At 45.1% G+C, this 20,820-nt stretch overlaps 2 protein-coding genes across 3 annotated transcripts; both read left to right on the forward strand.

The window, feature by feature from the left end:
• Positions 1 to 1,355: 1,355 nt before the first annotated feature.
• trim33l (tripartite motif containing 33, like) lies at positions 1,356 to 18,341 on the forward strand. Of its 2 annotated transcripts, none has more exons than XM_074684307.1 (14): positions 1,356 to 1,633; positions 6,055 to 6,114; positions 6,280 to 6,415; positions 6,510 to 6,636; positions 6,728 to 6,844; positions 9,191 to 9,305; positions 12,281 to 12,427; positions 12,555 to 12,666; positions 13,040 to 15,087; positions 15,176 to 15,447; positions 17,168 to 17,279; positions 17,422 to 17,478; positions 17,559 to 17,684; positions 17,865 to 18,341. In XM_074684307.1, the coding sequence occupies exons 1-14, from the start codon at positions 1,631 to 1,633 to the stop codon at positions 18,255 to 18,257; spliced, it is 3,825 nt and encodes a 1,274-aa protein (XP_074540408.1). In that variant the 5' UTR covers positions 1,356 to 1,630; the 3' UTR covers positions 18,258 to 18,341. The 2 variants fall into 2 exon arrangements, with proteins under 2 accessions (XP_074540408.1, XP_074540409.1); XM_074684308.1 differs by having other exon boundaries at positions 15,212 to 15,447.
• A 904-nt stretch (positions 18,342 to 19,245) lies between these two features.
• LOC141801155 (ras-like protein family member 11B) lies at positions 19,246 to 20,607 on the forward strand. The gene is made up of 4 exons (XM_074684105.1): positions 19,246 to 19,425; positions 19,646 to 19,699; positions 19,781 to 19,857; positions 19,958 to 20,607. The coding sequence occupies exons 1-4, from the start codon at positions 19,323 to 19,325 to the stop codon at positions 20,360 to 20,362; spliced, it is 639 nt and encodes a 212-aa protein (XP_074540206.1). The 5' UTR covers positions 19,246 to 19,322; the 3' UTR covers positions 20,363 to 20,607.
• The last annotated feature ends 213 nt before the right edge of the window (positions 20,608 to 20,820 follow it).

Genomic DNA, 20,820 nt, shown 5'->3' on the forward strand with positions numbered 1-20,820 from the left:
GCGGTAGAAGTGACTCCCTCATCCATTCCCTTTGGTATTGTGAAAAAGTACAGAAGACATGGTTGGATATTGAGAAATGGCTTTATAATATTTGTAAACAGAAATTTATATTTACACCAAAAACATGCTTATTTCAAAATGTGATAAAAATGAAATACCCTATGGGATGGCAATTAATATTTTCCTCACTTGTTTACAAGAAATTGCAGTATCAAAACTGAAAAAATAACAAAGCTCAAAGTGTAGACAGATGGAAAATCCTAACGAGGTACTACTTGAGGATTGAGCAAACTTTGTCAGAGGACAAAAATAAACAAATGCAGTTTGACTCCGTGTGGAGACATATTTTTGAAGCTTTGTAAACAATTTAGCTATATTAGCTAAAAATTTAGCCCAACACCACCTGTTGTCTATATGTATGATAAATGTATCAACATTTTTTCTTTTCTCTCTCTTTTGTTTCCAACAGTTGTACAAGTACAAGAACAAAAGAACCACCAGAAATATAACAGCATGAATGTGTGGGTGTGAATGAGTGATTAAGTTTGTTTTACATTTTTAGTTATTTCAATGTGAGTACATTGATTTTTATTTTTATTTTTTTATTTTTTTTTTTGCATTAGGTGTCTTGTCTTATTTGTGATGTTGTCTTGTGTCCTTTTTATTATCATTATTTTTATTTAAAAAGGGGGAAAAAATAAAAATAAAAATAAAAGTGGGTTTTATGTTTGTTGATAAGCAAATGGAATGTGCATTGATTAACTTTGTATGAGCGAGGGAGGAGCTTCATTGTTGTTTTTGTTGTCAAATCCCTTGTACGATCCTTAAAATGTGAAATAAAAATAATTTAAAAAAAAAAAAAAAAAAAAAAAAAAAAGGATGAACCAGGCTGTTCTCCTTATCAGTAGAGTGACCTTGCCTCTCTACGCTCAAAACTTGTGAAAAACTAAACTATGTAACCTTGTGGAGCACACTGTGACATTACACAAAAACCTAAAACACAACATTAATAACAATTCTTTTTACACAAAGCTGTGGTGTCCTGCAGTTTGTGTTAAACTGAAAAAGAATTGCAGAAAACAGCCCCACCTTGAGTATTTTTCACAAACTGTCTCTGATTTACGTTTATATTTGAATTGAAATAAATAAAATAAATAAATAAAATAAAATAATTAAAAAAAAAAAACAGTGACATATATTAATTATAAGTCCACGGTCCAATGGTGTGTACCATTGGTGACCCTTTTTTCTGTTTATGAGGAGTTTATACCTCTTAGCGAACGCTCAATGGGGGTGTTATAAACATGTCTCTCCAGCAGGGGGCGATGATACGCACCCTCGCTGGTGTCGGCCGTTGGTTGAGGAGCCTGTGAAGGTGAAACCACAGAAGAAGGTAACAAAGAAAAGGAGTATGGGAAATACAGCAGCAGCCCGTAGGAAATAACTGTAAAGAATGTAAAGGTGTTGATTTTTAGAGCTCAGTAAAACGCTGCTTACAGATTCAGACGCCTTTAACGAGCATGCGCAGTAGTTCCCGCGTTGGTTTGTGGACTGTTTGACGGAGGATCTTCAAGTTTGGTCTCACTTTGCTTTTCCGTTTGGCGGAGAAGACACCAGGAGCGGCTAATTTATGGTGAGCGAACACACACACACACACACACACACACACACACACACACACACACACACACACACACACAGACACACACCTTTATTCATCTCACAACGGTGAAATCCACATTGTTACAGCTGCTAAAACGAAAGTGTATGGTGAAAAACGTCACTATTAGAATATATTAGATAAAATACTACAATAAGATCATAAGAGTACCTTAAAAAAAAAAAATTTTTTTGTATAAAGACATGGCAAAAATTATCAACAATCCTTGTTTTTTTCAATTTCTAGTTCATTTTGATGCCTGGTGCAACTCAAGGTATATTTATTTGGACAGATACAACTATATCAACAAAAAAAGCTCATTAGAGTTTAATTTAAGGGCCATTTTCCATGGTTTCCTTGATAATGACCAAATGCACTTGTTACCAAAAACGTGCTTTCAGGCATTCCATGTTTTTATATCTGTCTGTTTTAGTCACACACACACACACACACACACTGATGCTGGTGTTAGTTTCAGGCCAGTTGCAGTCAAAAAAACTTGCAATATATCAGCAATATTTCTGTAAACACTGAATAATTATATGTATAGAGGGATTTTTGTTGATCAACAACACTGCATGCACGCGCAACTGTGGTCCAGAGTATAATGGTTTGCAAACTGATGCAGATAAATCAGCAGTCATACAGATGGTAAGCGGCTCCCAGGTTTGTGAAATAGCAGTGAGTAGATGAAGATATCAGCAAGTGGGCAGATATTAGGTGGACAAACCGTGGACACTTACCAGATTGTGACAGACCAGGGGCCTGTACTACGAAGCTGGATTAGCTCTTAGAGAGATAACTTCCAGAATAAGTTTAAGGTTTTCCGTACTATGAATGTGGATCTCTTTTTATCCAGACACGTTGCCCCGGTAACTGATGCTGAATGCCAAACCTGGTCCGGAGCAGGTTAAGTTCCAGGATAAGAGCTTATGGGGTGTGACAGACCGCCTGCTGATCAACTGGTACTCTCGGGCGGGCATAAAAGACCGCTCAGTCACCAATTTGCTCAGCCGGAGTGAAGTCCTCCGGCGTGGGACCGCCCCCTGTCTTTTTTTAGTGATCACACTTCTAAATCTCTTAAGATAATAAATGCTACTGTGCAAATGACTTGCGTGTATTCCAATTATCATGTCATTCTCCCAGATGTAATCCTTCTGGAGTCAGAAGAACATGGAGCAGATAAAAAACAAGAACATCATCACGTCTGATAAGTCTGTTTCAAGCAGTGGCGATTGCTCTAAGACTACAAGGGAAGCTCAGCTTCCCCTAAAATGTTCCCAAAAAAGTGGTGATATGTTCTGCTGTGTGAACATCTCATTGACAAAATCTGAGCTAGAATTCCTTCATCTTTTGTTCAGAATCAGCTACCTATCACAGGTAACTGGCTCCACCTCCTTCTCATTCATCCTGGGAACGCTATGAATTCGTCCCTAAGTTACGTGAGGGCAGCAGCCAACACGGGATGCCGTAAACTTGCTCAGACGCTCCACATCCCCGACAGAGTACATGAAGCTGCCCGTGGCAAAGAACCGCAGGGCGATGCACAATGTCTGTGTGTTAATTCGCATTTTGTGTGTTAGTTGTGTTCCTTAGCCAAACTGTTTTGCAGCTGTGTGACCCATGTTTGTGTCTGTGAAGACACTTGTGGTTTTGAGACGGTTGTCTTTGTGATTTTGTGTGTTGCTATCATGGCATTTGAGTCAGACAGGTTTGTGAAAGAGTTTGATGCCGCTTTTTGGGTTTCACAAAGAGAGACCTTTGTTCAATAGCAGAACATTATGGTTTTGTTACTTTTAGGGATGGATATTGATAAGATTTTCAATACCGATGCCCTTATTGATTCTGCTTGTTGATCTGATTCTTTATCAATTCCTGTTGTGAATTTTCTTGGTACAAAAAGTAGCTTTACAGGTTTTCTGTATCAACAACATTAAATTGAGTTTATGCTGTAAGTGAATAAAATGTAATTGGTCCCTGAGTCTGGATATTTCTGGGCATAATTAAACAGAAACAGGTAAAAATTGCACACAATGTGACGTTGATGTACTGTGTTGTGTTATATTAATAATTCAAGTAGGCCATCTAGTGTCTCTAAGTGGTTATAGCAATGGTTTAAGTTGTTTGGAACCTTTCTGTAGTTATGAAGTCAGCCATGAGCCTTTCATTAGCCTGTTAGCTTTTGACATTTGAAATTGTCAGTAATTTTTACAAAGAGTTGATGTGATATGTTTCTGTGATGAAAGTTGAAATTCTATTCTGAAGCTGAAGTTATACTGATGTATGCTAACTGCTAGCATATCAATGCAGTTTCCCATATACGTTAGCACCAAGCTTGCACTTTTTTGTTATTTTGGTAAATAAGGTGATTTATACCATTTTGAATGTACTGAATATGAAGCTCCTGAGAGAGAGTGATGAACATTTCTTTATGAAGTCAGTTCTTCAGGAAAACTTCAAGCTGAAAATCCTGAATCAGAGTTTTCTTGGGAAATGTTATCTAACTGCTAAGCTAAGATAGCTGCAGCAGACTAGTCGACGTAAGGCCCGGTGGCTACGGCACAATGTAAAGAATTGATAATGAAATCGTTAAGCTTAAAGGCTAACGATATCAATCGATTATGACATTTCTTATCTATTCTTAACAGGAACCCTTTTTCGATTCCCATCCTTTGTTATTTTGCAGGGCTGAGACTAGGGATGGGTACCTTTCACATTTGAACCGGTACGGTACCGATGCCTGGTACCTGGCAATTGGTATCGGTGCTCAACGGTACCAATTTCCAGTACTTTTTGTGTTCATATGGTAAAAAATGTCAATTTCAAAAAAGTTAGGAGTAATAAAATTTCAAATTTCTTTAATTTCACATATTTATTCTTCAATATATAACCTTGCAATGCTGTGTTCATGGCCGGCATGGAAAATTACCTACTCTTCCAGTCCCTCAGAATTTGGTCGGTACCTATAAAAGAGCCTACGATTTTTGAATTTTTTTATTTTGCTTTTTTAACACCAGATAGTGTAAAAAAAGTTAAATGATGATGATGATAATATCGACAGACGATATCAGGAGCCATATTTTCCCATAAAATGCACATCACGTGGGCCAGAGAGAAACATTCTGCTCTCTACTGGAGAAAAGTGGTAACTTTTTTCCAATTCAGTTTATAAAGAAAGACTGAAATGAAGTATTTTAATTTGAAAAAATAAGGAATCCCAATTTTGATATTGTCAAACAAAAAATCTCGATGTATATTTTGATTTTTTTCTCCTGCCCCTCTTATAAAATCATTTACGGGTTAATTGAAAAGGGCATTCTCTGTAAAAACTGTTTTTGTCATGGTTGTTATCTTCTTCAGGTGATACACCTTTAGTGGCACCAAGCATTAAAGTTAAAAAGAAATTGAAGAGAACAAAGGTGGTCTTATCATTTTTTCAACTGGAATACCGGGAGCTGACAGAGACACACGGACACCATCAGGCACAAAGAAGACCATTGTTTAGGATGTTGAAACCAGATCCATCACACCTGGGGGAGGGCTGGGAGAGTAATGCTCCACCAATCCTGGACCTCTGGGGAGAGATTAACTACCCAGGGACTAAAACACCTGGAGCAAACAAAATGAGACCTTTGATGGTCTCCAGACCCCCGGGACCCCAGGTGACTCTGAGAGGCCACAGCAGTGAAGCCTAGAGCTCTGCTGAAACTCAAGATGAGTCCTCACTGACGGAAACCCAGACCTGGACAGACCGGGTTTGTCTGAGAAAGAGGAATCCAACAGACACAGGGGGGCTGGGTTACAGAGACATCACTTCAAGACCCCCATCACTCTTCACTGGAATCTGTGTGGGAGTGATCTGTGTGTGCGTGTGTGTGTGTGAAGGAGTGATCTGTGTGCCCTTCACCCACTATGTTTAACCCTTTATCACCTGAGTCTCAAAAAGCCTTGAAAGACGTTTGCACTTCAAGCTTGAAGTGACTGTACTGGTAAACTGGGTCTGAGGAAGGAAGAATATTTACAGACAAAAATGACTTTTTGCATTTTATTTAAAAATGGTGAGCAATTAACTAATATTTTGGAGGCCTGTATGAGCCAGGCGCCATCTCCTGGACAACGCTGGCAAGTGAAACAGGAAGTGACTTCCTCCAGGAAGTGACTTCCTCTTTAGGCCATGTTGATTCTGCAGGGAACAAAAGGAGAAGCTTCCTTTGACAGGAAGTGTTTAACCACAGACTCAGCTGTAAAATAACTGAGTCTGTGCCGGTCTGGAGCAGCAGAGGGCGGTCTTCGATGTGGACTGGTTTCAGGGATTAAGGGTTTCAGACACGCCGACCTCGTCTCTCTGACGTCTGACTCCTTACATCTCTGTCTGTGTTTCTGTGTTCCCGCAGGATGCCTACTCCTTCGCCATCGACACTCTGGCTGGGACAGGAAGCTCTTCCAATCAGAAGGTAACTCAAACTGTGGTTCAGGGACCCTCAGAGGGCCGTCAGGATTCCAGGGTGGGGTCAGAAAATACTTATCTTTTCTCTGTTCCCTCGTTGATTCCTAGCTTCCTCCCTTCCTTTTCTCTTCCTGTCCTTCCCTTGATTGGTTTCCTCTCCTTGTCTCCTCAGTGCTCCAGCTGTGATGGCACCCAGGCGTGCAGCTGGTGCATGAACTGTAATGAAGCTCTGTGTTTGCCGTGTGTGGCGGCTCACCGCAGAGTGACGGTCACCAGGACTCACCAGATACTGGACCAGCCTCCTGCAGGTCAGAGGTCACATTGAGGTCAAACTGAGGTCACTGTCTCTGTCCTCTGTCAATGAGTGTTAATAAAGTTTAACCTCCGTCTGTCTGTGACCAGGAGCCGTCGTGACTCTGCCCACCAAGTTCTGCAGACTCCATCCCTGTGAGCCGCTCAAACTCTACTGCTCCACCTGTAAGGAGCTCACCTGTAGGGACTGCCAGCTCAGCTCCCACAGGAGCCACAGGTAGGAGGAGTTCAGGCACAAAGAGACGCTCCAGAAACATCCATACACCATCAGAGGAGGTAACAGTCTGAGCACTCTCCTCTCCTCTCAGGTATCTGTTCATCATTGAAGCCATCGTTGGGCTGAAGCTGAAGATGGAGGAGTTGATTCAGCCGGTCGGAGCGTACGGAGACACGATAAGTCAGAGCCTGAAGGACATGGAAACCAGGTAAAGTGTCGGTGGAGCCTTAAAAAAGTATTAAAAGTTGATAAATCACTTGTGGGAAAATTAAGTAATAATTAAAAAAGTCTTACTTGTAATTTTATGAGGTATTACATTTTATTGGTTTCAAGCTTTGACTCCAGAAGTATCCATGAATATTTATTTTCCTCCTCACGACTGTTACAAACTAACCTGACACAGACGTACAGCTCCATATATCTGCCATGAGAATAATCAATTCAAACGAAATTTCAGACATTGATATTAACTCAAATAATCCACACATGAAAAGAAATCACATCGTTCAGGTCCATAAATAATGATTATGGTGAATTAAGTACGATAACACAGGAAAAAAGTATTGAACACACCATGGAAAGGCTGTATACTTTGGCAAGGAAATGCACCATACCACCTGAAATCTGTCAGTAATTATTACTTGAACTTCCAATTAGTGCAAACCAACATCAGCTGGGCTAGAGCAAATTGATGGTCCTATAAAAAAGGTTGTTTTTTCACCAAGCAGTTAAATACCACACACCTCATGATGGGTAAAGGCAAAGAGCTCTCTGAAGACATTCACAACCTGATTGTTGCTCAGCATCAGAGTGGAACTGGTTACAGACTTATATCAAAGCACCTGAATATTCCAGTCAGCACCATTGGGGCCATTATTCACAAGTGGAAGAAGCACCACCTTACCATCAACAGGCCACGCACAGGAGCTCCTTGAAGATTTCTGACCAGGGAGTCAGAAAGATAGTCAGAAGAGGACTCAACCAGCCAAGGACCACCCTGAAAGTGCTCCAGAAAGACTTGGAGGCAGCAGGTACAATTGTTACAGAGAAAACAATAGGCAATGCACTCCACCGCCATGGCCTCTATGGACGCTCAGCCCGCAAGACTCCATTCCTCAAGAAAAGGCATGTTGAAGCTGGTTTAAAGTTTGCTAAACAGCATCTTGACAAGCCTGTAGAATACTGGGAGAATGTTGTCTGGTCAGATGAGACCAAAACTGAACTTTTGGGCTGTCATACTACAGACCATGTTTGGAGGAGAAATGGCTCTGCACATCAGCAAAAAAACACTACACCAACAGTGAAGTTTGGAGGTGGAAGCATCATGGCATGGGGTTGTTTCTCATCTCATGGTGTTGGCAAACTTCATCTAACTGACGGAGCAATGAATGGAGCCATGTATGGGGAAATTCTTGATCTGAATCTGCTGCCATCCACCAGGATGATGAAGATGAGACGTGGCTGGACCTTCCAGCAGGACAACCATCCAAAGCACACGGCAAAGTTGACTCAAATGGTTTCAGAAAAAGAAAATCAATCTGTTAGAATGGCCTAGTCAATCACCTGACTTCAATCCAACTGAACATTTGTGGAAAGAAGTAAAGAAAAGGGTTCACCAGAGGGCACCAAAGAATATTCCAGATTTAAAGACAATCTGTGCAGAGGAATGGGCCAAAATCACACCTGAGCAGTGTGGGCCATTAGTTCAAACATACAAGAAGCTTCTGGAAGCTGTCATTGCAAACAAAGGCTTCTCCACTAAGTATTAGATGAGTCTCAGTTAGTGCGTTCAATACTTTTTTCCTGTGTTATCGTACTTAATTCACCATAATCATTATTTATGGACCTGAACGTTGTGATTTCTTTTCATGTGTGGATTATTTGAGTACACTTAAGTACAAATTTAGGAAACAATGCTGTGAACTATTTGCACTACAACAGGAAATGTTAGATATTTTCCACTCTGTGCTACTGTCGAGTCAAAAGTTCACTTATGTAAAGCTCCCTTAATTAAGATATATCATGCATGGTTGGACACATAATGTAATGAGAAGGTAATAATCTGAGGTCTATACGAGCCTAACTTGATAAACTGAGGCCTGTATGGGCCTAATTTTTTAATTAGAAAGGTCAGAATGTTAGGACACCATTAAAACTGAAGACTGTTACAATAATATGGGAAATGACGAACAAAAAACATCTTGCTGGCACTTTCCACACTCGCTATTACTGTTTCATCCTGCATCAGTCGTCTGACAGCACTCAGGAAACAGGTTTCCCACACTCTTTGACAGAAAAGCTTTTAATGCTAGTAGTCTGACACACTGTATCCAAACCATCTTCAAATAATTGAGCCACCATTCATCTTTGACTAACGTCTCTTCAGCGAATGAATCCATCTCATGTTGTCGCGGAGTGAGGGGAGGGGGTAGAGGAGGGGTCTATTTAAAAAAAACGTCTTTAAAGGTTTTGAAATTAACCTCAGGATTTCAGCAGATACCCTGCTACAGCACTTTTCAGTGTGTGTGTGTGTGTGTGTGTGTGTGTGTTACAGGCTGCAGGACATCAGTCACAGCCTGGGGCAGCTGGCCATGGAGCTGGGAAACTCGTACAACATCCTGACTCAGCAGATCATGACCAGGATGCAGGAGTTACTGAAGGAGGCCAAGGTACGGAGTAGGAGGGTTATTGAAGATGGTTTCTGGGGAGATGTTTACTTTCAAAAGGGGCGGGGCCTGCACTCTTAACTGTTTCTGATTGGTGGAGCAGCCACAGTGTTTTTATTCTTCCCTTCCTCCCCCAGCTGTGATGGATTAGGTGTACTTCCTCCTAATCAGTGGTCTTCTTTGAGCCTGACAGTGTGAATGTGTCTCTGTCAGCTCCTGGTGTTTCAGTTTAAAGAGTGACCCTGTAAACTGGAGACCTTCAGCTGAATGTGTCAGTAGATATCCAGGTTACAGCAGCAGCTCAGACACAGAAGAAGTCCTGGGGAAGTTGTCCTGGTCTAGTCATCAGGGGCGGGCTGGCCATCAGGAAATTCTTCTGTTTTTGTTTTTAAATTGATGACGTTGATAGAACAGAGCCACAGCAGCCTGCCCTGCCAGCAGCAACCCCCGGCAGAGTTGGTGAGACGTCATGTCAGACCGGGTCAGTGTAATATTTTGCAAATTAAGGGGGGGTACGAGTGGCCTCTTTGACATTGGACTGATCCATTTTCATGTTTTGTTTTAAAAAAAAGAAAGAAGAAGGATGGTATGAGTAAGCATGGCGAAAAGAAAGAAGCAAGAAAAAGAAATGGGTAGGGTAGAGAAACTAAGGGCAAAAAAGGTTCGCTGACAAGATATTGTTTATCAAACTTTAAACCAGCTTCAACATGCCTTTCCTTGAGAAATGGAGTCTTGCGGGCTGAGCGTCCATAGAGGCCATGGTGGTGGAGTGCATTGCCTGTTGTTTTCTCTGTAACAATTATACCTGCTGCCCCCGAGTGGCACGGCCACAGCAGGTTAGCAAGTGCAACCTACATGACTTGGCATGTAACCTGCTTGTGTTTTTGGATGTGTTATAAGGAATTTAAAGGTATAGTAGCCATCAATGTTACACCATGTGGATCACTAATCTGCTTTATCGATTGAACATAAAATCCACACTAGTTGACCAGAAACTATATAAAATTCTTTATTACAGAAATATATTTTAAATTATTCAAAAAATACATTTCAGGAGAGTCTCTCTTTGCTCAAAGTTAAAAAGATAACAGTATATTTAAATTCAGGCTGTGCATAATGTTTTCTATGTTTTAAATAGATATGTTTTCTCCCCCCAATATAAATTACTTAAAGCTAGTTTTTATTATTACCTAGTTACAAACGTGGGCGGATAAAAGGCCTCTTGACACCAGTCTGCCCCTGTGTGTCAATATCTCCTCGTCAGATCAGGATTTAATGATATAAAGCTGTTAGAGAAGAACGCATTTTCTCAAAGTCTTCAATGAGCGGGCTTCTTATGAAGCTCAAACACTACAATTTATATCACGGTATTTTTGCGTCATATTGGAAAAACTGTATTAAATCGCAGTTTTCCAACATGAAACAAGGGAAGTCTTTTTTTTCCATTTGGGCTGATAACGCTCTGCCCTCCTGGATGGTATTCGGACTAGGGATGGGAATTTCGACTAATTTCCTAGCCGACTAGTCTCAAATTTTATTTGCGACTAGTCGACTAGTCTATAAGCAAGAAAACTTGCAATTTAATACACATATTAAGTTACAAGTTTTAAATGCAAATGTGTATTTAGGAGCTATTTTAGCCCAAACATTCAGGACAAACTGTTAATTTAAATTTTATTGATGTAACAACTGACTGAATAAAGTTGAACAAATTAAAGAAAAATCCATTTCCCTGAAAACCCTGGCACTTAAAGTGATAGTCCGGGATAGAACAAGTTGGGTCCTATCACAAGGTTTAGGGCAGAAATGACCCCTACAGCAGTGATTTTGTGCAGCAGAAGCCCAGAGCGCTCGCACCAAACACCCCCTCCCTGCTCCTCTGCAGGTTTCCTCTGCACTCAGACGGGGCCATATTTTACTTGACCAAAAACACAAATAAACGGACTCCCACAGAAAAAAATCTGATATCAGTCTGCATTCACGCTTTATTTAGAGAATTTTCAGCGCGTTACTTTCACACAAAAACACCGCTAAATAAGGCTCTAGTTCTCATCATGTGGGAAAACGGCGCTACCTCCGCTGCAGAGCCACAGCTGGCTACGAGGCGCTCGCTGTTTAGTGTATCAGTCCGCACGCACGGTGTGCCAGATATAAACAAACGCAGGTAGTCTGCCAGGACGAAGAGACACGATGAGAACTAGAGCCTTATTTAGCGGTGATTTTGTGTGACCGAGCCTGGTCTCACAATCTTCGCCCTGCAGGTCAACATTGAGGTGTCTACTATGAATGTGGTTTCTCATCGCTCCGGTAGAGTGGTTACAAGCAAGTGTCTGCTTACACAGCCGACAGGCGACCTTGCTGTCATCTGCTGCGTCGAAATACTGCCAAACATTGCTGATTTTGTTGCGCGGTTGCGTCGTCATTTTCCCGCTTCACCTTTCCAAACTTTCTTCCCCAAACTTTGATGCTCTGCCCTCTACGTGACGTGTGGGGGGAGCATGTGGGGAGGTACCTCTCCCTGTCTGCTCCCCCTGTATACAAAGCAGCCGAGGCAGACGCGTGCAGCGATTAACCGACGAGTAAAATACTAAAAGTTTAATGAATGAGTAGGCGGTTAAACGATTAAACGACTAGTCGCACACATCCCTAACTCAGACGGATGCTCTACCCCTCCTTCCCCATCACCCTACTCCTGTGGGCTTGTCTCTGGTTTAACACTCTCTAAGGTCGTCTCCATGGCAACAGCCGTGGCCTTGGCATCATCAGACAGTAGGGACATTATTGAGTGTGGATGGAGATGAAGTCCAAGGCTTAAACATGCACACACATGACCCCAGACTTGTCTGGGCCTGTCTGTCCCACAGCAGGACTCCCAGGTACCACGGACTGAGTCTGAATGATCAGTGACTCAATCACTGACGAGATCTCTTTCTTTCTGTTCTCTCTGGTCTTTCTCTGTCTGGTCTCTGTGGGGGCAGAGGGTGGCAGACTCTGAGAGGGAGCAGATCATGCAGAAGATGATAAAGATGAAGCAGGCTCAGCGGGACCAGAAGTCTGTGTGTGAGGCGGCAGAAGCAGCCAGGAACACCAACGAGCTGCCCGAGCTGCTGAAGCTCTTCACCCAGGTAGGTCTCAGGGTCTCAGGGTCTCAGGGTCTCACCCAGACCCTTAATCTTGGTCTAACGTCACAAACATGCTGACCCACAACACACTGTAGCCACGGTCAGGGTCACGCTCTCTATCTCTCTGCAGGTCCAAGGGAAGGTCCAGAGTCTGTCCAATCAGGACCTGTCCCCCCCTCAAAGGATGTCCCAGATGAAGGTCATTTCTCAGCGCCACGTTTTGGAATCCATGTTAAAGTTCGGTAGGTTTGATACATGGATGGACTTAATTCTCTGACCCGGCGGTGACAGAAGTTCCTCTTTGGCATGGCTAAAAACACAGCATGTACAACTTCACCAAAAAACACGCTTAACACGCTTAACACACTAACGAGCCGTTTTAGCAGTCGCTAGCAGAGCAGCGCCCCCTGGTTCACTGTTTCTCTTCCTTTCTGAGACGTCAGGATCACATGATCAAAGCGTCACATGTTCTGTATCAAAAACAGTGACGTCAGTAGTGGAGATCACCGCATTGGAAACAGACGATACTGAAATCCAGTCCATGAAAGTTCTGATTGGCCCTCAGGGACCTGATGCTGGGATCAGGAGGTGTGATATCTGGTCTTTGTGTTTCAGGATCTCTGGACGTGTCGTGGATCCCCTTCCTGGTGGAACCGTACTCAGGTCAGAACCCCAAACAGACCTCTGACCCTCAGTCTGGGTCCAGCCAGCTCACCCCCTCCACCTCCAGTCCTCCGACTGCCCCCTGGCCCCTCATCTCCTCAGTCTCCACCTCTGTCCCCGCCCTCATGGCCCCCTCTCAGACCTCAGTGACCACGAGCACTAACCAGGTACAGGTGGTGAACCAGAACAGTTATCCTGGTCTTGTCAGTACCTCAGCGGTCCTTCAGTCAGTCTCAAAGATCTCCAGCCAGCTCTCCCCTTCCACTTCCTGTCCTCAGGCTGCCCCCCTGCCCCTACTCTCCTCTGTCCCTGCCCTCATGGCCCCCTCTAAGACCACTAGGACCCAGAGCACCAACGAGGGTCAGGTGGTGAACCAGAACATTTATGCCGGCCCTGTTGGTACCTCAGCAGCCCTTCAGCCGGTCTCACAGACCTCCAGCAAGCACTCCAACTCCACTTCCTGTCCTCAGACTGCTCCCCCGTCCCTCATCTCCTCTGTCTCTGCCCCTGTCCCCGCCCTCCTGGCCCCCTCTCAGACCTCAAGGACCCAGAGAACTAACCAGGGACAGGTGGTGAACCAGAATGTTTATCCTGGTCCTGTTGGTACCCCAGTAGTCCTTCAGCCGGCCTCACAGTCTATCAGTGTAGTCACACTGGTCCAACAGGACCAGCAGCCTGGCCCCCCTCAGAACCAGCCCGCCTTTCTAGACATGACACAAAACCAGACCATGTACCAGGTCCCCGGTTTACCCGTCCCTCTGCTCCTGAATCAGATAGTCCCTCCCTCTGCCCCTAAGCCCCCCAGGCCCACATCCAGAAAACCCCAACACCAGTTTAGAATCAAGTCCATTTCTACGCTGACCACCACAGGAAACCGGACCACCGCTGGACCGGCACAGTTCCCAAGGTTCAGACTGGCACCAGTGTACCAACCCCTGCTCGTCTCTCAACAAATACCAAGACAAAAACCAGACCAGAAACGGCCAGACCAGAGACAACAAGACCAGGGACAACCAGACCAGGGACAACAAAACCAGAGGTCAACAGTTCGGATACCGCAAGACCTGGGACAACAAGACCAGAGACCACAAGTTCAGAGACCACAAGACCAGGAACAACCAGACCAGGGACAACAAAACCAGAGGTCACAAGTTCAGTGCCCACAAGACCTGGGACTAGGGCTGGCCCACACACCAGTGGACTTCAGTCTGGCTAATCAGAGGTCAGCAGACCAGAGACCAAGGCCAGAACACAGACTAGTAGAAAACCATCCATCACTCAGTCCTCAGGAACAACCAGACCAGAAACCAAAGCCAATCCACATCCAAACCCAAGACCACCAAACATATGTGGACAGTGGGTCTACAGTCCCCCAGGAGCAGGATCCCCAGGAGCAGGACCTTCTGTCAGCTGATCTATCTTCACACGACAAAGACCTAATCAGACTGCATCCTATTCTGAGCAATGAACTGCTGAACGGACCGAAACCAGACCACCAGCCCAGCACAAAAACCCAGCCATCAGGACACTCTGGACCGGCTCCTGAACCTCCTTGTCCTCCTCCAGCCACCAGACACACCAAGGGCCCTCGTGGTCTCAAACCCTCGCCGTCTCAGCGCCTCATCTCTGATTTCCTGCCGCCCTCGTCTGCGAAGCCGCAGCAGCCCAGTCCCGTGGTGAGGGCGGTGGCGGACTCAGCCTGTGACAGCAGCGTCCAGCAGGTGGCGCTGAGGCAGCATGAGCCGTCAGAGAACGAACCAACCTCCACCGTGTCAGAGGAACCAGAACCAGAAGTGGATCTGGCTCCAATAGAATCAGAGAGCGACGATGAGGAGCCAGAACCTCTGGACTCTAAACTGAACCAGTGCCAGCCCATTGTGTCTTTGTACCGCCTGCCTCTGGGTCCGACCCACCAAGGAGGTCATATGACGGGGTTTCGGTTGATCCAGGGTGAAGCTGAGGATGAGATTTATGTGGAGGAGATGAGCGAGGACTCTGAGGTAGGAGTCACACACACCATCAGGTGTTCCTCAGGGTGTGTCTGAAGGTGTTTATGGTCTCATAGCTCTGCTAATGTCTCATTCTCAGGACGAAGACCCCGTGGACCAGCTGTCTCATTCTCAGGACGAAGACCCAGTGGACCAGCTGTCTCATTCTCAGGACGAAGACCCCGTGGACCAGCTGTCTCATCCTCAGGATGAAGACCCCGTGGACCAGCTGTCCCCTCAGGAGCCTCTTCTTACCCTGCAGCCTGTCAGCTGCTCCGCCTGCGGCTCAGCCAACGGATCCACGATCTGCTCTGGGTGTGGTCGAGGTTTCCACAGAGACTGTCACATTCCTCCTGTGGGCTGTGACGTCTGGTGAGAACACACACACACACACACACACACACACACACACACACACCTGTAGACCTGACTGAGGATTGTACACTACACATCAAGGTGAAGAGAAGTGGTCTAAACCCTGAGCCCAAATAAAATAAAATTGAAGTCACAGCAGCAATAAAGAAAACAAAAGTAAGAAAGTGTATAGAAAGTGCAAAAAGCTCCATAATAAAATAGATGATGACAGCTTGTCCATCATTGTCCAGTCAGCCAGCCTCCACCTCCACAGGGTCCAGGACTGAGCTTCTTCAGCAGTCTGTTCAGTCTCTGTCTCCTGGATCCTGTCTGCTCACAGCAGGTGAAGCTCTTCCAACGTGGCGTTGGCGTCTGGTGTTAGCTCTGTTAGCCATGTCTGTGAATAGCATGATGCTACTCTGCCTTCTGGTATTCCCTCTGTTGCTGGGTTAGCACAGCTAGCTCGTCCATCTTATTGGAGATAGATCTTACGTTCCCAATAACGATGGATGGAAGGACAGGTCCATGTCGTCACTTCTTAGCTCACACCTGAGAACCAGCACGTTGTCCTCACCTCCTTCTCCTCACCTTGTGGGGAAACATCCGGCCTTGCACCAGTTAGCATTGACATGCTACAGGCTGCTAACAGCTGATTTCACATGTAAACAATGCAGCCATGGTTACATGTAGGATCTCCAGACAAACACAGGAGAAAAAGTAGTAAAGATAATCACTTCTTCCTTATCCCATTTTGAACAATTCCTGAAAATTTTATCAAGATCTGTTTGTTCCTTTTTGAGTTGTGTTGTTCACAGAAAAATGAATGAAAATTGACAAGATTCCAGAGCATCTTGAATGATCTTTTAAGACCCAAATAATCTTGTTTTCAATAACTATGTAAACACTAAAACTACCTAAGAAGAGTGGACTCTTCATTAATGTCTCTCTTCCTGTTTTTGATCCAAAAAACAGACAAAACATACTTTTTTAGATCGCGATCTTCTCCATGATCTCCGTCGTCTTTTCTCACAATGGCGCCGCTCTTTCTCTCTGAACTACGGCGACACATCCCCAGTTGGAGCGTGAGCTGCCTGAACTTTTCTGACTTGCAGCGTCTCTGTGTCTCTGTCATCTCACATCTTCTCCTCATATCCATGCTGAGCTCTCGTCCAAAGAGCACACCGCTCTCACCCACAGTAGTGTATGAGCAGGATTTTGATTGACAAGCTCAGCCACACCCTGCTTCCAGAATTTAGATTCTTTATTTAGGGACCTTAAGCAGATATGAGATTAAAATGTAATTAATTCGATTAATTAATTACAAATCCTGTAATTAATTAGGTTAATTTTTTTAACCATCTGACAGCACAATGAAGAATACTGCTTTGAGCTAACAATAGGAAATGTGACTCCTCAGTCCATGTGTGCCTGTCCGTTTCTGAAACACAGCCGTTGCTAAAGGGGTCAGATTCGTGGGTTTGATTTAATGCGCTTGAAGCTTTTCCACAACTGGTCCTCAGAGGTCAAGAAGAGTCGTTTGCACTGGGACAGGACGGACGATAAATTACACCAACGAAATTCCTCACGTTCTTGTGGTGGGCTGCTTGAGTTTCAGCAGTTTTACTGTCGACCTACAGTTGCTGGTTTGGGTTTTGGCTTTGCTGTTTTAAGATGCAAGAATCAAGATCTACTTCCTCTCTGTGAGCACGTAAACACGTCTGACCGTCTCATCTTTCAGGGTCAACTGGATCTGCTCCCTGTGCCAGGACTTGAGCGACCCCACAGACCCCTACGGCTTCAACAGACCGCCAAGACCTCAGGGACCCTGTCTCAGTGTGTTGGAGCAAAGGGTCAGTGCATAAACACACACGCGCGCGCCTCTTCTCTCTCAGCAAAAATGGCGTCACTCGCCTTGAGACTGAACAGGAGCATGGTTTATCAGAATCCACAGAGTAATGGCGCCCTCTTGTGTCTGTCTCGTGTGTGTTTCAGAGGTGTGAGAGACTCCTGCTGTATCTGAAGGTCGAAGGCTGCAGCCGTCTGTCTAAGGTCAGAGGAAGCCAGAGTCCAGATTAAGGTCTAACCCCTTGGATCAGAGTCTAACGGCGCCCCCTGTTGGTGTGTTTCAGATCAGTAGTGTTTGGTCCCATCTGAAGACGATGTCGGAGCGTCTGAGTCTTCATCGCCCTCCTGGGTACCAGACGTCTGCTGAGGTGCTTTATGACATCTGGAGGCTCTTCAAAGACGCCGCTCAGGTGAGAGTCCAGCTCCTGGATCAGACCAGATCCTCACAGACCATGGGTTCAGCTCTTTGTGCTTTGTAAATAATTATCCTCATCCCTGCTTTGACGCGTTTCCGTCTCACATCTTCCTGAGGTTTTAGTGAATGAATGAGTGAATGAGTGAATGTGCTGATCCTTTGCTCTGGTGTCCAGGAGGACGCCACCATCAAACACCTGCAGGAGTGTTTCCAGGACAAAGTGAAGGAAACCTTCGCCAGTCCTCAGCCTGCAGACACACACACACAATCTGTGGCGCCACCTGCAGGACAGGAGGGGGAGTGTGTGAAGTCAGAGGATGACGAGGTGATGGAGGTGAAGGATGAGGATGGGGATGAGGTGATGGAGGTGGTTGAGGTGAAGGATGTGGAGCAGGTGAAGCAGCAGGAGCAGCAGGAGGAGGAGGAGGAGGGGGAGGGGAGTAAACTGAGCACACTGAGGAAGAGGCTCAGAGACTTTATTGACCTATCAGCTGCTAAGAGGAAGAAGGTGGAGCACGTGACTCCGCCTTCTTTACCGTCACATGATCAGGACCCCTGCCCCTCCTGAAGTGATGGATTCTGGGAGCTGGAGTTCAGCAGTATTGCAGCACTCCTGGTGAGAGTATGACTGACAGCAGAGAGGAGGTGGAGTTTCTCCACAGGTGATTTTTTTTTTTTCTAAAGATGCTCAGAGTTCGTCTCAGACTGTGTTTTTGTGTTTGTTTGAATAAAATATTCATTTCAATCATCACGTCTCTGGATAATCCACTTTATCTGCAAATAGTTTGTTTTTTTTTTCTTTCAAGAGTCTAATCACTTCTTGACTTTACCTTCCGACATATTTTACTATCCCCTAAAAAAATACACAGGAACGGCAGCTGTCAATCATCATTAAACGTTAAAATCTTGTTTTTAACCTCTTATAACTATGGAAAACAAAACTTTTCAGAAAAAAAGGACTTGAATACAAGGCAGCCAAACAATATCTTCAAATCACTTTGTCTTTCCTCCCAGCCCACAAAATGTGATGTTTAATGAAAAAACCTGTACATAGTAGTGCTTGTGAATGTAAAATCCTGACCTAAAACAAGCTGTTTTCCTCCTCCCCGCTGCTGGAGAGAAATCTCAACAGCAGCGTGGAGGAAAATGCCAAAGTTGAAGAGCCATCACTGCTCTGTTTTGAGTAGTGATTGACAAAAAACACCAGATTCTTCTCTTAGACAGCAGGGGGCAGCAGAGTGAAACTGGTCAGCAGTTAGACTCCTGCAGGTCCTGTGTGTGTGTGTGTGTGTTTGCTCACTCGGCGCCGCAGACACAGATCAGAGCAGAGATTTATTTCCTCCTCAGTCTGAAAGACGAACCTGCCTCCCTGAGTTTATAAAGAGGAAGAGGACCACACACACACACACACACACACACACACACACACACACACACACACACACACACACCCACACAAACTTTCTGGTCCCAGTCAACCTCTGTTTAAACTCATCCACCAATCAGACACACTATCCACTCTGAGGCTCCGCCCACATGGTCTATATAAGGACCTGTCTGAGTCCAGCAGCTGATCCTGGACTCAGACCTGAACTCAAACCCCGCTGTAGTCCAGTTCTGTGTGTGATTGGAGATGGTTGTGGAGGTCAAAGGTCGTGTGGAGGCAACGGAGAGCAGCCAGCAGAAGGTGGAGGTGAACCTGCTGCTGCTGGGCGCCAACAACGTCGGGAAGTCTGGTAAGAAGCCACCAGACCGTAACAGACCTTTTTCTATCCTGAGGTCAAACTTTAATTGTTCTTTAACTTTTGTTTATTTTTTCTCAGATTTTTTTTTACCTAAAAACAAAACAAAAAACAAAATCAAATATGTTTAAAACAAATTTTTATCAGCTTCTGACTCTGAACACACACACTCACTGTGCTTCTCCTCTGTGTGTGTGTGTGTGTGTGTGTGCAGCTCTCACCGTCAGGTTCCTGACTCGGAGGTTTATCGGCGAATACGGAGAAATGGGTAAGAACAAATTTGACCTCTGACCTTTGACCTGAGACTGGTTGAGAGTCTTCTCTAAGTCCAGTCTGTGATCTGTTTCAGAGTCCGTTTACAGCCGAGTGGATCAGATCCACGGACAGGAAGTCAGCTTCAACGTCTGGGACTCTCTGTACACACAGGTAACACACACGCGCACACACACACACACCTCCTCCTGATGGATCTGATTGGCTGACAATCTGACGAGTTCTCTGATTGGTCGTTGTGTGTGTCTGTCAGGACGAGGAGAAGAGTTCGTCCGTCAGCGACAAACAGCTTCAGTGGGCCGACGGGATGATCCTGGTCTACAGCATCTGTGACCATCGAAGCTTCGACGTGGTCCGTCAGCAGCTGCAGTACATCCGCCGCCACAGGAAGTCCGTCCCCGTGGTCATCGTGGCAAACAAACGGGACCTCCGACATCACCGTAAAGTCTCTGACGAGGAAGGTCGTCTGCTCGCTCAGTCGCAGCGCTGCGGCTTCTACGAGGTGTCCGCGGCGGAGACGTACCACGGCGTGCTGCTGGTGTTCCACCGCCTGGTCGACCTCGTCAGAGAGAGCCGCGCGCTCAGGAAGAGCTCGGCTGGCGTGCGAGGGATCGTCCGCAGCGTGTCGGCCCGGTTCGGGAAGAAATGGGTCGAGTAGAATAGGAAGAGGAACTCCACTGATAGAAAAGCTTCTGTGACGGAGGGAGGAGCCTAAAAGGTCAAAGGTCAGAGACATAAAGGACAGACACAGGTGGACAGGAAGTGATGATGTAATAATGGTGGAGAAAAGTCAGAGAGCTGTGTCTTTAAGAGAGGGCTGAAGCTGATTGGATGAGGGAGGAGAACGTTGGACAAAAGCTCGCGGACAGACCACGGTAACGTGCTCCCTCAGAGTGAAGCTCACAGACTTTGATGTTAAGACGTTCATGTTCAGACTTTCACAGCCCGCTCAGGATGAACTTCACAGACTTTAATGTTTTGGTGTTTTGAATAAGATAAACCGGAGCCTGTAATTCAGATCTGTGACGACTTCATTAACAAATACAACCAACAACTGGGATAGTTAGTCAGGCTAAGTTTAAAATAAGTAAGGCTAAGTTTGGGTTTAGTTGGGCT

The sequence above is a fragment of the Halichoeres trimaculatus genome, unplaced genomic scaffold (assembly GCF_033239565.1).
Source record: "Halichoeres trimaculatus isolate MK-OKI-2021-1 unplaced genomic scaffold, fHalTri1.1 fHalTri1_scaffold_12, whole genome shotgun sequence".
Classification (NCBI taxonomy): Eukaryota; Metazoa; Chordata; class Actinopteri; order Labriformes; family Labridae; genus Halichoeres; species Halichoeres trimaculatus.

Bases quoted from the DNA above. Each gene is read 5' to 3' on its own strand.
- trim33l (XM_074684307.1), top strand. The intron at 6,416-6,509 runs GTCAGAGGTCAC...GTCTGTGACCAG, and splicing joins ACTGGACCAGCCTCCTGCAG to GAGCCGTCGTGACTCTGCCC. The intron at 9,306-12,280 runs GTACGGAGTAGG...CTGTGGGGGCAG, and splicing joins AGTTACTGAAGGAGGCCAAG to AGGGTGGCAGACTCTGAGAG.
- LOC141801155 (XM_074684105.1), top strand. From the start codon at position 19,323: ATGGTTGTGGAGGTCAAAGGTCGTGTGGAGGCAACGGAGAGCAGCCAG. The intron at 19,700-19,780 runs GTAAGAACAAAT...GATCTGTTTCAG, and splicing joins CGGCGAATACGGAGAAATGG to AGTCCGTTTACAGCCGAGTG. The intron at 19,858-19,957 runs GTAACACACACG...TGTGTCTGTCAG, and splicing joins GGGACTCTCTGTACACACAG to GACGAGGAGAAGAGTTCGTC.